A 16,450-nucleotide genomic window follows, 5' to 3' on the forward strand; every position below is an offset into this window, starting at 1 on the left:
CCAAGACCCCGCCCCAAGCCTCCGGGCCCCGCCCCCGACAGCGCTGCGGCTCACGCTCGGGCTCGGGCGCGCGCTACGGCGCCAGGGAAAGCCGCGGCGGCGGCGGCGGTGGCCGCCGCAGGAGGGGAACTGGGCGTGGAGGCGCGAGGGGCGGGGCGGGCGGGCAGCACTGCGGGCCCGCGGCTCGGGCGGCTCCGGAGGCTTCCACTCCCTATAGCCCTCAGTGCCTGCCGGCGCCTGCGGGGCTGCACTGCCGCCCAGATCGGCCCATGCCCAGGGCCGCTGCTGCCTCCGGCGGCGCCCGGGAGGCCGCGGCGGCTGTGAGGTGGGGGCAGCCGCGGAAGGCGGCGGTGCCGGCTGCCGGGGCAGGGTCCGGGGGCTCAGCGCCGCGGGCGTAGGTCTATGTCGCGGGCGGCGGCGGCGGCGGCGGCCGCGGAGGGACGATGCGCGAGTACAAAGTGGTGGTGCTGGGCTCGGGCGGGGTCGGCAAATCCGCCCTGACCGTGCAGTTCGTGACCGGCACCTTCATCGAGAAATACGACCCCACCATCGAGGACTTCTACCGCAAGGAGATCGAGGTGGACTCGTCGCCGTCGGTGCTGGAGATCCTGGACACGGCGGGTACCGAGCAGTTCGCGTCCATGCGGGACCTGTACATCAAGAACGGCCAGGGCTTCATCCTCGTCTACAGCCTCGTTAACCAGCAGAGCTTCCAGGACATCAAACCCATGCGGGACCAGATCATCCGAGTGAAGCGGTAAGAGGGTCGGGGGCGCGAGCAGGGGGTTTCGCGGTTCAGCCAGCAGCCACCGTCCTGGAGCCACATCTTCTACCCCGGTGCTCTGGGGTGGCCGTGGGCAAGAGGAGTTAGTGTCTAGGGAGATGGCTCTAGGGTCTTACGCTTTGTAATATATATATACATACACACACACACACACACACACACATATATACACATATATGTATATATATATGGTTTTTTTTTTTACTAGCATCACCATTATCATCATCTTGAATCTCAAATTGAGTGCTTTGTTTCACAACTCAAATTTGGCATCCAGTGAACCCAACAGCACAGCTCTTTGTCTCTTAGATGTTAGTAGCGCTTGTGCAGTACCCCAAAAGAAACAAAGTTTAAAACTTGCGGAGGTTTGTGGGGAGCGGTGAGGAGTGGGTAGGTTTGTGTTGGAAAGAGAGCGGCGTGCAAGTATAGTGGAGACATTTTCAGACTGAACAAAAAAAAAATTTACCTTTGCAATATTTGAAAGCAAAAATTGCTCACACATATACGTACTGAAAAACGTCCAATAGAGAGGAAAGAGACCTTTCTCATCTCATGAAAGATTGGTGCCAAGGAGTTTCACAAGACGTTTATGAACTCTTTAAGACGAAACTTTAAAGATAGATTATCAAATTATTTGAAGACATCATAACAGCTCAATGGGGTGGAGAGAATATTACCAAATAGGAGCACAAATATGCCATTCAAAGAATGCGATTTAACTTTTCTTTTTTAATCTAGCAGCCTATCTCCCTCAAAAAATGAAAGTGGGGGGAGACATTCCTGGAAACAACAGAAGTTTCTTCAAAGCTGTAACTTAAGTATGTTATCTAATGTAAAGTTAATGCACATAAACTCTTTATTAATATAAACTCTCAAAAGTATGCATTTTGGAAATGGGCTAGTAGCTTAAATGGCTTAAAATGTTTTCTCATAAATTGATTATTTTTTTCTTATTTCAAGCAGTAGAAATGTAACATCTTCAAAGTTTTAGCACATTTTTCTAATTATTTAATTACGCATTACTGTTTCGTCTGGTTCTTATAATTAGTTAATAATTGCTAATAATTTTTGATCTGGCATTATTTTCTTTTTCCTACATAATCCTACCTACAGCCCTAAATTGCAAGACATTTACAGAAAGATAGTTGTAAATATACTGTAGACACAATCGCATTACAAGTCGTTTTGAGTCTTCTCATTGGGGAAGAACAAGGACCAAATCACGTGTACTCGGGATACTCAAAACTTATTACCCGAGCTGGATTTTTAATGCAACATATGAGATCAAAGGGAGGTCCTCTCACCATGCCTCCCACTTAACTCATTGAATATTCACTGTAGTAGCTAAACTAAAATTTTGTATATTTTTCTTCTGTTAAGTTTCAAACTGGACAGAAGTGGATATTTTCATGGCCTTTGCTGCAGTTCTAAGATCTGTGAATCTGGTAGCTTTTTACTTTTCTAGTCTCATTTAATGCATTTTATTTAACCCGCTGTATCTAAAATACATAATCAATATTCAAAAATTATTGACATATTTTACTTTTCTGTACTAAATTTTAAAATCTGGTGTGTAATTTACACTTAAAACACATTCCAGTTCAGACTAGCCATATATTAAGTGTTCAGTAGCCACATGTGGCTGCAGACCACCGCATTGGACAGTGCAGGTCTAAGGTGTATCTATTTTAGGAAAATACGTCTCTAAGTCTCAGTTTCCTTATCTGTGAAATAGAATATAGCATGCACCTCTTACAGTCTTTGCTAGGATTAAGTGAGATAATATATTTTAAGGTACCCAACACAATATCTTGAACAAAAAAATTTCTCCATAATTCCAGTGTTTCTTTTATTAGTAATAACTTAGTCACCCTCTGCTTTTTAAATTTTAACCTTAATATAAATGTAATAGAGGAAATAAATTTATGATTGCATTTTGAAATTCGTTAACTAGTGTATACAAATGAGACTAGAAAGCAATTAAGATTAAAACAATCCTTGGAAAAATTTTGTTGATGTTCTCTTAAAATACTTTCCTTTATTAATGATTTGATGGGAAAGGGTAGGAAAATGAATATTTAACTGCAAGTCTAACATTAATGCATGGCCAAACACTGAATTGGAGCTTTTCATTGGATTGTTATTGTATGGAATGTTTTGTTCTTAAAAAAATCAAATAGGCCCATACTCCCTTAAGTAGTTACACACGCATATATATACACACAACCTCATGTCAAAGCCAAGTGGACCAACTGAAAATGACTGTATATAAATAAATTCATATGCTTTCTTTAACTTTACTTTGTATGAGATCACACACAGAAGAGTGATAGGGATACAGAAAATGTTTCAAGTGAAATAAAACTAAAATTCTTTCCAATTTCATAGTTGCTTTTCTCACCCCTCTCAGGGTAAGCCATGGTCCTGACTTGAAGTATTGTGGAGCATGCTACCCAAGGCCTGTTCTTAGGATAAAGCCCAGGAATCTTGAACATGACCTTCCCAGTCAGAGCGTGCTCTTGTCCCTCCCTGCCTTTGTAGTCTCACCTCTTGCAAGCCTCCTCATATCTTAGATTCCAGCACTCAGACTTTTCAGTCTCTTGAAAGCGCCTATCTCTGGGTTTTCCTTCTACCTATGGAAATGGTCTACCCTTTCACAGAGTTCGTTCCTACTCTTTTGCTCCTCCCTACTTCAACAGTTTACCCTTCAGGGAAGTCTCATCCCTGACTGAATTAATTCCTTGCCATCTTCCCACACTAGATTAACTTCATGCCTCACCCCTTCTTTCAACCATCTGTACCTTAGTGGCACTTCAGTGGTACCGTACTTCCCTCTTCTTGTAGCACTCATGAAAGCTGAATTATTTGTGGGGTAGTTTACATGCAGTCAGTTTTTCTCATTAAACTATAATCCCATGTGGCTAGCATAGCTCCTGGTACATAGGAAACAGTCTAGAAAAATATGTTGAAAAAAAACTAGTATTCAAAAGAAATATTTTTTATTATCTTTTGGCTTCAGTTTCCCCAAACATTTTAATTATCTAAATGGAATAGATCAGTGGTCCCCATACTTTTTGGTACCAGAGACCGGTGCTTCGATGAGAATCTAATGCCTGATCATCTGAGGTGGAGCTGAGGCGGTGATACTAGTGCTGGGGAGCGGCCGCAAATACAGGTAAAGCTTCCATCACTCACCTTCTACTCACCTTCTGCTGTAGGGCTCGGTTCCTAACAAGCCACAGGCTATACCAGTCTACAGCCCTGGGGTTGAGGACCCCTGGAGTAGATGATCCTTTAAAGCTCATTTTGTGGGTGGAGTAGATGATCTTCCTTTAGCTCTAACATTCTATGAGAGTTCTGTCTCATGAATGGGGCAGTAGGGGAAGAGATAAAGTTTAATATGAACCTCAAAATATTAGGAGTACAGTGTCTTCCTGATAAGAAATGACATAGGAAATGCATAGAATATGTTTATTAACTGTTAAATAGACCAGATTGGCTAAACCAGGAATTTATATAGAAGTGTGAGAGGGGGTAAAACTAAAAAAATGTAAAGTTAAATTAGAAGGTTAAACACTTTGGATTTGATCTTACTAGTCTAGGACCGTGATCAAAATTGTTATAGAAATAATAATCCGGTGGTGATATGAAAGATGGCTTAGTGGCAATAGACCATAGTCAGAAGAAATAGTGTGATAATCTAGTTCTAATGAAGTATAAAAATTCTGAATTAGCATGATGTCTGTAGGAGCACAAAGAAAAGAACAGATTTAAATAATGTTGTAAAGAATGAATTAACTGAGTGGGAAAGGGAAAGGTCAAAAGTAACCTTGACATTTTGACACGAGTGAATAGAATTATGGAGGAATAGCTGGGGGAAATTATTTTAGCTTTGAAGATGGTAACCATCCAGATAGATGCAACTAATAAGAAATTAGAATATTTGAATAAAGCCTGAAACGTCAGTTTATGTGTGAATATAAAGACTCAGGATGATCTGCGTAGTTCAGATTTGGAGAGTTGATGAAATCTTTTGGGTAGAGTATAGAGAGATAGAAATGAATGGATACAGCCGGGAATAAAAATTAGAAATGAATATGGCCAAGGATAGAACTTGAGAGCTATAAGATATATAGAGACTTTATACTTTGCAGTAGGCTAGAAGGCATGGGGCATTTTAAGATTGGGAAAAGGAATTTTAAGATTGGGAAAAGGGTGGTCAATTTGTACTACCCAAAGTAAATAAGTTGCTATTGTTGTTAATATTATAATTAATATTTCTGTATCATTTAAGTGATCACTTTCTAATGACACAAATGATTTGCACTTTTTCTCCTCACGATAAGTTGCCATATAAAAACCTACTCTAAAACAGGGGCACATTGCCAATTGCTACACATAAATCTTGACCCTTAATAGACTGATGCTGTGAGCCCAAACCAGGGAACCCATCAAATGATATTTGTCCCAAGTAAGTGAAACTTCTGGATTTTGCCATCATTCCTTACTCTGCAAACACCTTCTTCCCCAGATTGACACCTCCACTAACCAAAATTGTAATCAAAATCTGGGCCTCCAAGGTACAGAGCGTAATAGCTATGAGTCACTTTTTATAGCCCAGAGATTTTTTTCTGAAAGGGGAACATGTTTTTGCTGCATTGTAAAACTAGAAAATTACAGTGTAGTTTTCTTTTAGCTATCCCAAGACTGGAATTTTTTGTTTACTTTGCAGATGGAGTCGATGATCTCCCTTTAGCTCTAACATTCTGTGAGTACATCTATCTAGTTGGCTCAGTGAGGGAAGAGGTAAAGTTTAATATGAATCTTGAAGAATCAGCAGCCTGTGATCTGCAAATCTTCTCTAGTTAAGATTTGGTAATTCTATCAAAATCTATAATCGAAGGAATCATTGTAATGATTTTTTTAAGGGAGAGAGGGCAAAAGTAATTTAAGTAGCCAGCCAACCATTCTACTGCACACAGATAAAAGATATCAGCTGTCCCTGCATATTGATAAATCAATCTTCTGACAAGAACAAATGGGTTATTTGAAAGATTATATGACTGACCACTGAATGAAAAATATTCAGACCACCATGCAATTGCATGACGTTGACTTTCTAGCTCTCCTTTAGGAAAAAGTTAGATAATTAATTAGCAAGTAAACATTAGAGAGAAGGTACAGAAACTAATAAAATGTCTCTATACAACCAATGGAAGTGCCAACAAAGTTGTGTTACTTCCTTTGTGTTACTTGAGTAATCTCTACATGCTATCTTTTATGAAATTATGTATGGTATATTAAAATGCATAGATTATACATTTATACACATTTCTAAGGAATGATCTTTATATAAAACCATATATAGCATACTTAATTTAAGGAATTTTTTTTTTAAAGATAATGTTTATTTTACATAGTTTTTCTCGGCCATTGTCTTCAGAGCCTAAATCCCTGGGGAAAGATATGTGATCACACTGTAGGGTTTCCTTTGCTTTTGTTTCAACTTTGCCCTGTTATATGTTCTTACCTACTGTTTTCTTACGTGGTTATATTTTTCTGGCCTATAGTATGTATAAAAAGTTGTAAGATCTTTAATCCTTTTTTTTTTTTGAAAAATCTAAGTATGTATATGAGTATACTTTCAAAGGAGATCAAACTGGTAGATATAGAATAGTTACAAAAGTAAAAATGTAGAGATGATATTTCTGTAAGAAATGTATCATGAAATTTTAATGGTGTGCAGAAATATGCCATATATATTTGCCTTTTTATTTATTTGTTGCTTTGATGGTTATTGTTTATTATATTAAATTTTTTTCTTTGCCTAACAGGGAAAAGTTTCTTAAGCATACCTTTATGCCTTACCAGATCAAACTGAGTCTTTTAGTAGAATAATATCAATAATGGTAATGCTGTGCTATTAGACATCTGCATTTTAACGTGTATAAGAAAACTATAAATATATCGGTAAAGTTTAAGGTAATCAAAATATTTAAAAATAGCTTATTTCTAGTTGGTAAGATTTTAAGATGGTACATACTAAACATACTATTTAAATAGATTTAACTTTATATTTTTAAAAGATTGAAACCTCTTTGAAAATAACAGATTTAATAGTCCAACTGTTTTGCCTTTTATTCTTATGGGAAAACTCTAATAGGAAACACCTATATTACCCTGATTTTTAATAAATTTCAGTTTAAATTAAGGGTCACTGCCATGAAATAAGTTCTTTAAAGCTGCGAGTCAATATAAGGTTACTGAGTATCTGAATCAAATATCAACAGCATATTATATTGAAGTCATGGTTTGGGAGGTCTAGCAAGAAAGCAACAGTTGGAAGTCTTTGGAAGTTTGATGCGTTTAATTACTTAATGTTGGAAATGTACTTCTCACACATGGCTGAAAACTATCTGAATAAGCTACTTAAAATAGATTATAGCTTGTAAATTAAGTACACTTGTAAATCACATATTCTGTTTTACTCAGAATGCTGAAATGTAATCACTGGCAGAATGGGATAGGTGGTTGTTTTTTGTTTTGTTTTTGTTTTCTCTAATATGTTTTCTTTATTTTAAATTTTTTAAAGTGATACAGTTATACAAACCATCAAGTGATCCCCCGATGTTTTTTGATGTTTTTGTTTTCTCTGTGCTTAATAAGTTTTAAGGTTTGAAAACATACCAAAATTGATATTTTAGGGAGAAATACAACAATGATTTATCATTTTTGTAGGTTTTTAAAATTTATTTATTTGTATTAAGATATAATTGGCATATAGCATGGTATTAGTTTTAGATTTTTTCACTTAGTAAACCTATCCAAGAGTAACATTGTAAACCTTTATTTAAAACATTTAGGAGTGTTATTTTTCATGAAACAATGATTTTATATATGTATATATTGCAAAATGATTACCAAAATAAGTTTACTGATGAGAACTTTTATGATCTACTATCTTAGCAACTTTCAATTATACAACGCAGTATTGTTAACTGTTGTCACCATGGTATATATTACATCCCCAGTACTTATTTATCTTATAACTGGCTGTTTGTACTTTTGACCTTCAGCAGTTCCTCCTTCCCCATGCTGAGACCTCACCCCACACTGGCCTCACCTCTGGCAACCACCAATCTGTCCTCTAAGAGTTCTTTTTTCTTTTTTTTCCCTCAGATTCCGTACATACGTGAGATCAGACAGTATGTGTCTTTCTCTGTCTGACTTATTTCACATAGCATAATGCTCTCAGGGTCCATCCATGTTGTTGCATATGGCAGAATTTTCTTCTTTTTTACAGCCTGATGTAATTCCACTTGTTTACTTTGCTTTTGTTGCCTTTGCTTTTGTTACCAAATCTGAAAAAATCATTGCCAAGACTGATCTCAATGAGCTTAGCCCATATATCTTCTAGGAGTTTTATGATTTCAGGTTTTACATTCAAGTCTTTAACCCATTTGAGTTGATTTTTGTGTAAGGTGTTAAGATTGTGATCTGGTTTCATTCTTTTGCGATGGCTATCTAGTATTCCCAGCACCATTTATTGAAGAGACTGTCTTTTCTCCATTGTATATTCTTGGCACCTTTTTCATAAATAAGTTGATGATATATTCATGGGCTTATTTCCAGGTTCTCTGTTCTGTTCCATTTATATTTGTGTCTGTTTTCATGTCAATATCATACTGTTTTGATTATTATAGCTTTGTAATATAGTTTGAAATCAAAGAGTGTCATTCCTCCAGCTTTGTTCTTTCTCAAGATTACTTTGGCTATTTTGGGTCTTTTGTAGTTCCACACATATTTTAGGATTCTTTGTTCTATTTCTGTGGAAGATACCAATGGAATTTTGAAAGGGATTGCACTGAATCTGTAGATTGCTTTGTGTAGTTTGGGCATATTAACAATATTCTTCCAATCCATGAGCACAGAATAGCTTTCCATTTATTTAAGTCTTCTTCAGTTTCTTTTATGATTGTTTTACAATTTTTTAAATTGTTATCTATAAAAATATTGAAATAATAACACATCTCCATCTACTTCTGTACATTCACTCAGCACTGGCTTTCACATTTCCTTAATCATGGCCCTCAGTAACAAACACATTTTACATTGTGACACAGTACATACACAAGCATAAATACACATAACTGAAACAAAGTTTCATGAAACAATAGTTGCACTTGTTTTGTTGCTTGTATTATACTATTTTTATTGTTTTTTTTATTTCATTTTTAAATGCTCCTCTTGATCCCCTAAATTGATTTTCACACCCAATTTGAAAACTATTATCCTAAAACATTTAACTCTAAGCAAAGTAAATTGAACTATCTCTTTAATATTTTGAAACAACTTTTCTCTTTCTGCTTTTCCAGTTTCCATCAGTGCTATGTAAGTGCTATGAAAATGAAATACTCCCCAACATGAGTTAGTAATGCTACTCCTTAACAGAGAAAGATAACATGGAAAAAAAATAATAAAGTGTATCTTTTGAGGAAGCATTTATTACTATTGTGCATATTAGAAATGTGAGGACGTACTTCTGTAATTTTGTTCATTCTGATTAGGCAGGGACCTCCCACAGAAGAAGCAGAGAGGGAAATTGGTATCTACTTAGCTATTTTAAAAGTGCAGTTTCCTGAGCTTGGGCATAAATTTAGGAAGATAATAGCAACACTTCTCAAAACTGAAGATGAAACATTTTATTTGACCCATACTTCTGAACCCTGTTGCAACAGAATGTTGTTCCCTCTCAGCACATTTTATAAAATGGCATTTGAACCGCTTGGTTCAAAGCAGTGTGGTGTGAAGAGCCTCTGGAGGGGGGCCGCCCAGGTTTGAAAAAAGAAAAAAGGAATTAGAAAAGAAATATGAGGACGCACTTCTGTAATTTTGTTCATTCTGATAAGGCAGGATAGCTCCCACCTTGTGAAAACTTAGAACAGAGATAGGGGCTCTTATAGTAGGGTTCAGACTAGAATGTGATTGCAAGGATTCTCCATTACTACAACAGGTTGCTGAGGAGGTTTTGGAAACTGATCTTTTTAAGAGGTTTGCTGCATCTGTGCAGGACAATATTGATTCAGCTCTCCCTGTAAGATAGTAAAAATAAATGAAGATAACCATAATTATAGATATCTTAAAATCAATTAGTAAAATTACCCAAGAGAAACATTGTAAACCTTTACTTAAAACATTTAGGAGTGTTATTTCTCGTTTTCCTAGGAGTAACCCCTTAAACATTAATAATTCATATGCGGAAATCCTACATATTAATAATTTAGTACATATTAGTATTTTCTTCTTTACTAGGTGTCTTTACAGCTCTGCATAAATGAAATCTTAGACTGTTTTTCTTTGTTTTTGGATGGAGCATTTGTTCTAAATACATCCATCCTTAGCTTTTCAGTGAGCATAACAAATACTATATATTGCAGTAATTCAGTATTTGATTGTGCATACTAATCTGTTCTTCTCGTCTATGAAGACAGTAAGTGTTAATCTCATTAAAGCTGAACTCCTACACTTATTAGTTATGTATTTAGGGGCAAGTTAACATCTGCAACTCAATTTCATCATCTGTAATCTAGGTGTAATGTAATAGCTAATGAGGAAATGAATGTAAAGTGTTTCTGTACATGATAACTGTAAAATCCTTGATGTCTGAAGTGCTAGTAGAGTATGTTATAGAACTTAGAGCATAGACACTGAGTGTCTTTGTGTCTTTGCTTTCCCCTGGAGACTATGTTGGCTATAAATGGTGACAGTATATTTTGTGGCTCATAAATAGTTGTGATTTTTAATATATTTTGAATGTAAAAAATACAAAACAATCAGGCATATAATAGTAAATATTTATTAAATAACATTTAATTAAAGATAATAATAGACCTTTATATAAATACTAAAAAACTGCATGAGGTGAAGATAATTTTAATAGTCTTTGTAGATATATATAATAAGGTGTTGACAGAGCTTTTCAGTAAATTAATTCCAGAAGTTTTATCTGTCACCCGTATAAAAGTCATCACTGTCAACATCAAATACTCAGGTTTAAGCCACTTCATTTACATAACATCGCCCTAGGCATTATGCAAAATAAGTACAAGATACTATCTTTGTCCTCCTGGTATGCCAGAATGTACTATAAATGAATATATATTTGACAGTATTGATCTATAGCAGCATCAGTATGCACAATCAAATAAAATACTGACTTACAGCAATTATATGTAGTATTTGTTATGTTCACATATGTAGAAAGAGAGAGGTTTTTTAAAATTTTTTGATTTCTTACGTTTCAAAATATTTTTTCACCAAAAACATTGCTTTTACCAGGCTATCTTTTCTAAGGAATTTTGCATGCATTCTAACTCATCATAGAAGGTAAAAAATTTGTAAGACTAATGCCAAAAATCACGTACAAAAGATCCCTGACTTATAGTGGTTTGACTTCATATTTTTCCACTATCTGATGGTACAAAACTGATATGTACATTCAGTAGAAACCGTACTTTGAATTTTGAATTTTGATCTTTTCCCAGACTAGCAATATATGGTACAATATTCTCTTGTGATGTTGGGCATGGACAGCGAACCACAGCTCCCAGTCAGCCATGTATTCACAAGAGTAAACAACCCATACTTTTCAGTGTATTCATTGTAGTAGATGAAATTGCCCAATTGTAGGCTAATGTAAATGTTCTGAGCACATTTAAAGTAGGCTAGTCTGAGCTGTGATATTTGGTAGGTTAAGTGTCTTAAATGTATTTTTGACTTAAGATATTTTTAACTTATGATGGGTTTATCAGGAACAAGTTGAGGAGCATCTGTATATATTTTGTTATATTTAGTACATTTAGATCCTCCTTGGAAATGAAATCTTATTTTCTATTTGTATTTAGTTATAGAATTGCTTTAGCAGAATTATTTTAGAAAGCATTAGAAAAATAAACTGGTTTATGAAAAATTGAGAAAACAATAGGTTAGCCCAGTGAAGGTAGCTGAGGTAGTTTTTTATGCAGCAATAATTATCTATAATACTAACATTTTAAAAAAATATTTATTAAAAGCAAGTGATAAGCAAATGAATAATTGTATTTAACTCTTAAAAGGTGGCAATTGTTACAAATACCTACCATCTGCCCTCACAATTTATCTGTCCTGTGTTATTTTACTGTTTCTGTCCACACATGACTCACTGCATTTGTTAATTTAGGTCAGCAATTTTTAATGAACTGGAAATTTTGTTCAGTTTTTAAAAGATGACATCTTTTTTAGTACGCATGCTGGAATAAAGACAGCTGCAGGTTCTTTGACATAATTCCCACCGAGAAGTACGATCTATTTCTCCTCCCCCTGGATCTGGACTGGCCTGTGGCTACTTGGGTCAATAAAATATGGCAAAGGCAATGCTAAGCCAGCTTTGGGCCTAGTCTCTAACAGGACTAAGCACCTTCCACTGTGGTCTCCTGGAGCCCTGAGCTGCCATGTAAGAAGTCCAGCTGCCCTGCTAGACAACACATGAAGAGACCCTGAGAACTACATGGAGAAGAAGAGGGAGCTACCCTTTCAACAGTGCCCACCAGGCCTATGGTAAAGCCATCTTTGACCCCCGCCCAGTCCAGCCCTAGCTGAACACCACTGAGTGAGCCCAGTAAGTGCCAATGGGAGCAGAAGAATCACTTAACTGAGCTCTGCCCAAATTCCTCACCCACACCATCACAAATAGATCACAATGGTTAAATCATTAAGTTTTGGGGTAGTTTTGTATACAGCAATAGTTATCTGGAAAAATAAAATATTTTTAGGTCAATGTTGTTACTTTAGAAACTATCTTGATAAAAGAGTACTGTTGGTCCATTAGATTTCTTTGTGAAGATCTTTAAAAATTATTTTTTCAAAGTAAGTGATAAGTAGATGAATGTATCTTAACTCTTAAAAGGTGACAAATTCATGCAAGCACCTACCATCTGCCCTCACAGTTTATCTGTGCTGTGTCGTTTTACTGTTCCTGTTCACATATAACTAACTGCACTTTGAAGATCACATTTAATTTTATTAAGAATATAATGTTAAAGTTTAGTTTCAGCAGAAAATCTACACACGCCCTTTGCAACTACTTGTAATAATAGTCTGCACTGCCTCCTCCCCCTTCACTCTACCCACAGTGTATATTGTTCAAAAAAGTAGTTTACATATGCCATCTAATTTATGTTAACAAAAAAAGGTACGCCCATGTATTTGGTGGTAATTTGCTTCAATTTTGACATCCAGCACCTGGCACATAGAGAGCACCCAGTAAATGTTGAATTTATGAATAAAGGTTCCTTCAGGTCATTACATTCTATATTTTGGCCATTTTTCTCCCAAATTTCTGGAAACCCTATAAACTGCTAAGCAGTTTGAGCATTTTTGCATCTAATGCAAGGCATGATAAAGAGTCAAAAATAAAACACCATAGACAGTTTATCCAAAAATGCTTTTTCAGCCAGGTCACCGTGGACATGTTTGCATTGTTTCCGTGGCATTTTCACTATGGGCTGCATGGGAAAACTGTCCTTTGAAGATCATCACTTCATCAACTCATTCTCCTCTTTTGTATGCCTGTAAGTGTCAAGAATTGATTCCAGCACAAGAGATAAACAGGTACATAGGAAACATACACAGCCCTTGCCTTCCTGAGGTCCCGATGTAACTTCAGAGGTAGTACAGCAGCTGGCTTAAGGCAGAAACAAGACCTTATTTCAAGACTCCTGGTTCCGTTAAGAGTTCTTTATTATTTTTTTTAATCCAACATTGTCTTACTAGGGCCTCAGAGCCATGGTTCCTATCTAGTGACTTAACATTTGGCACGAGAGCATATGAATAGGATAAAGAAAGATACTTCTGTTTAAAGAAGATGGTAAATTGTCAGCCTCTAATTAGAGGGAATAGTATCTGTCCTGTGTTTCTCATTAACAAGGATTAATGGTCTTCACGCTAGATGCTTAGAGTTGGCCATCCTTGAGGATGGAAGCCTCAGAGATAAGGGATAGCTCAGAGATAAGGGATAAGATATTAAATAAAAATTTTCATACTCTTTTACCAATATGTCACCACAATTAAGATTCTAGAACTGACTTACAGATGGTTTGAGAGAACTTAGAATAATTAGCATTTCTGTAGTATTTTACAGTATCTATATACTTTAATGGGTAATTCATGTTAGCTGCTTAGCATAGTATCTGGCACCTGTTAAACCCTCTGCTGATGCTAGCTAGCTATTATTAGTAAAGTCATCACCATCATCTTCCTTAATACCTAGGTATCACTAATATTTCTGTTTTGCAAAGAAGGAAACTGATGCTCAGAAAGATCACATGATAAAGCCAAGGAAGCAGAGCTGGGACTTACTTCCAGATCCTCTACATCCAAATCTACTTCTCTCCCTGTTGTAGTTCATTCCATCTTGATTTTACCCAGTGACTAAATTGTGGTTGGCCTTGACTGTTAACATAGGGATAGACTTGAACTAGTCATTGTAGAGCCACATATTTTTCCGAGGTGGCAGGTTGGAGAAATGGGGAGAGGACTGTGTAAAAGCAATGTTTTAAGATAATTATTGTGGAGATGGGGCCAGTTAGAAGACTGTTGCATAGCTCAGGTATGATTTATTTTGGAAATGAAAGGGTTTTTGTTGTGGGAATGAAAATGAAGGGACAGATTTTCAAGACATCCAATGAATTCTTGATCTGCTCATCCCTTATAATCACTACTATACTAGACTTGTTACAGCTTCTCATCCCAAACCTAAGTACCACTAGAAACTGTTGAAGACTTTTTGCTTTCCACTCATTCTTCCTTGCTCCCACTATGATTTTCTATTACTTTTCTAACTTCTTTTACTTCTGTGTTGGCTAGAATCCTGTCAGAGTATCTGTAGCTCATCATTCTCCATTGGCTGTTACTGGGTACCATAATGTCTGCCAATAATGACAGTTTCCAGCTCCTTTCTTCATTGTGCATTTGTTTTGTTTTGTCTTTTCCATCTGTCCCTTGTTACTTCTCCTGGTTCAAATGAAAAAATCTTTTTAGTAAATATCACCAATTAATTTTATGCCAGTTGAACCATCCAGTTACAGCATGTCATGTGTAATTGATGTGTTCATCTCCCCAACTTCTTTATTGCTGGGAAAAAATGCTAATTCTATTGGTGTGATAACTTGAGCTTTCTAGAGAACTGATAGAGATTCAGTGTTTTTAGGTTTTGTTTTTAAGTTTTATTTGCTGCTGTTTATATTTAGTTATTTGGAAATAAGAAATATTTTAAGATCTTACTACATGAGTTGAAAAATCTCCTGGGACAAATACTCTTTGTTAATTTTAAAAATTCCTAAAAAGTCTTAGCTCTTTATAGCTTTGATGCGTCTTTAAATCTTTATTCAGAAGTTGCTTTAAAAAAAAGTATTTGTAATTGAACGTTAAGTACATACCAGATACATATGAATTTTAATTCATAAATATTTTTTGCCAAGAATTCAGAAATGAGAGAATGCTGAGAAGCATATCCTATAATCCAGATATGAATTTAGCTAGCAGTACAAATAACTTGCAAATTCCTGAACAATTAACTCAATTTAGTCTTCTCAAGTGTAATAGACCTATTTCTTAATGCACAGGTTTCAGATTTCAACTCTCACTAAAGTTAAAATGCATATTTTCTATCTGAACACCTTTTTTCCTTTATAAATGAAACCCACGTGTTTCTCATATATGTGTCCAAACTTGAATATTCCCTGCTGTTTAAATTATTAAGAAGAATCATACTTTGTTTACAGATTTTAAAATGATATATTTTTGGTGACTGAATGTACATTAAAATGCAGATTGAAATTTAGCTACACATTAAAGTTTCTAATATCAGTGGCTGCTTTTTTCTACATTATTCTGGATGTTGTACTTAAAAAAAAAAAATAAGAGACTCAACTGGCTTATTCAGAGAATTTTTGCAGTTAGTTCGTAAATGACAAGGTTTTAGGCTTCTAGTTGCAAACACTTCCTTACAAATAACGCAGTACTTGCATAGATAATCTCTATTTCTAATAAATAAAAAGCCAGGTTAAATATAGTCATCGTTATTAAACATCATAGGACTTGCATAGAACTTTAAAATTGATTAGCAGTGTTTGGCTGAGAAACTGACCGATCGATTTAATCATGCCCTTATGTGACATAAACCCCATAACCAGCATGCGTGCTCACTCACTTTTTGTCTTGAAGGTTATTTTATGACTATTTTAATGAGGAAATCTTTTAGATAATTATTTATTGATTTTTTTTTTATGTTTCAATTTATTTTTTATTGAAGTGCATACACTATGTAACCAAATCCCAGATGAAGATGTAGGACAGACAAATTTCAAGCAACACAGCATATTCCTGGATGTTCCATCCCTGATACTTCCATGCTCAAAGACCAAGAAAGATTAGTTTTACCTATAATTGAGCTTCTGGCTTCTGTCCTTCAACACTGTCTTTGTGAGATTCATCCATGTTGCTTGAGCAGTTGTTAATTCTTCATTGAGGTGCAGTCGTCTCCTTGTGCGAATATACCATGATTTTATTATCTGTTTTGTTTATGAGCATTTGGATACTTTCTGGATGGAGGTTATTAGTGTAATGCTA

General features: G+C 36.0%; 1 protein-coding gene across 1 annotated transcript in view; it reads left to right on the forward strand.

The window, feature by feature from the left end:
- The first annotated feature begins 171 nt into the window (after positions 1 to 171).
- Positions 172 to 16,450, forward strand: part of RAP2A (RAP2A, member of RAS oncogene family) — a 30,506-nt gene continuing 14,227 nt past the window's right edge. Inside the window, exon 1 of the mRNA XM_039837983.1 lies at positions 172 to 757. Coding sequence (XP_039693917.1) covers positions 444 to 757 — 314 coding nt within the window. The 5' untranslated portion in view covers positions 172 to 443. The remainder of the gene's footprint in view (positions 758 to 16,450) is intronic.

The sequence above is a fragment of the Pteropus medius genome, unplaced genomic scaffold (genome assembly GCF_902729225.1).
Source record: "Pteropus medius unplaced genomic scaffold, Ma_sr-lr_union100, whole genome shotgun sequence".
Lineage (NCBI taxonomy): Eukaryota > Metazoa > Chordata > Mammalia > Chiroptera > Pteropodidae > Pteropus > Pteropus medius.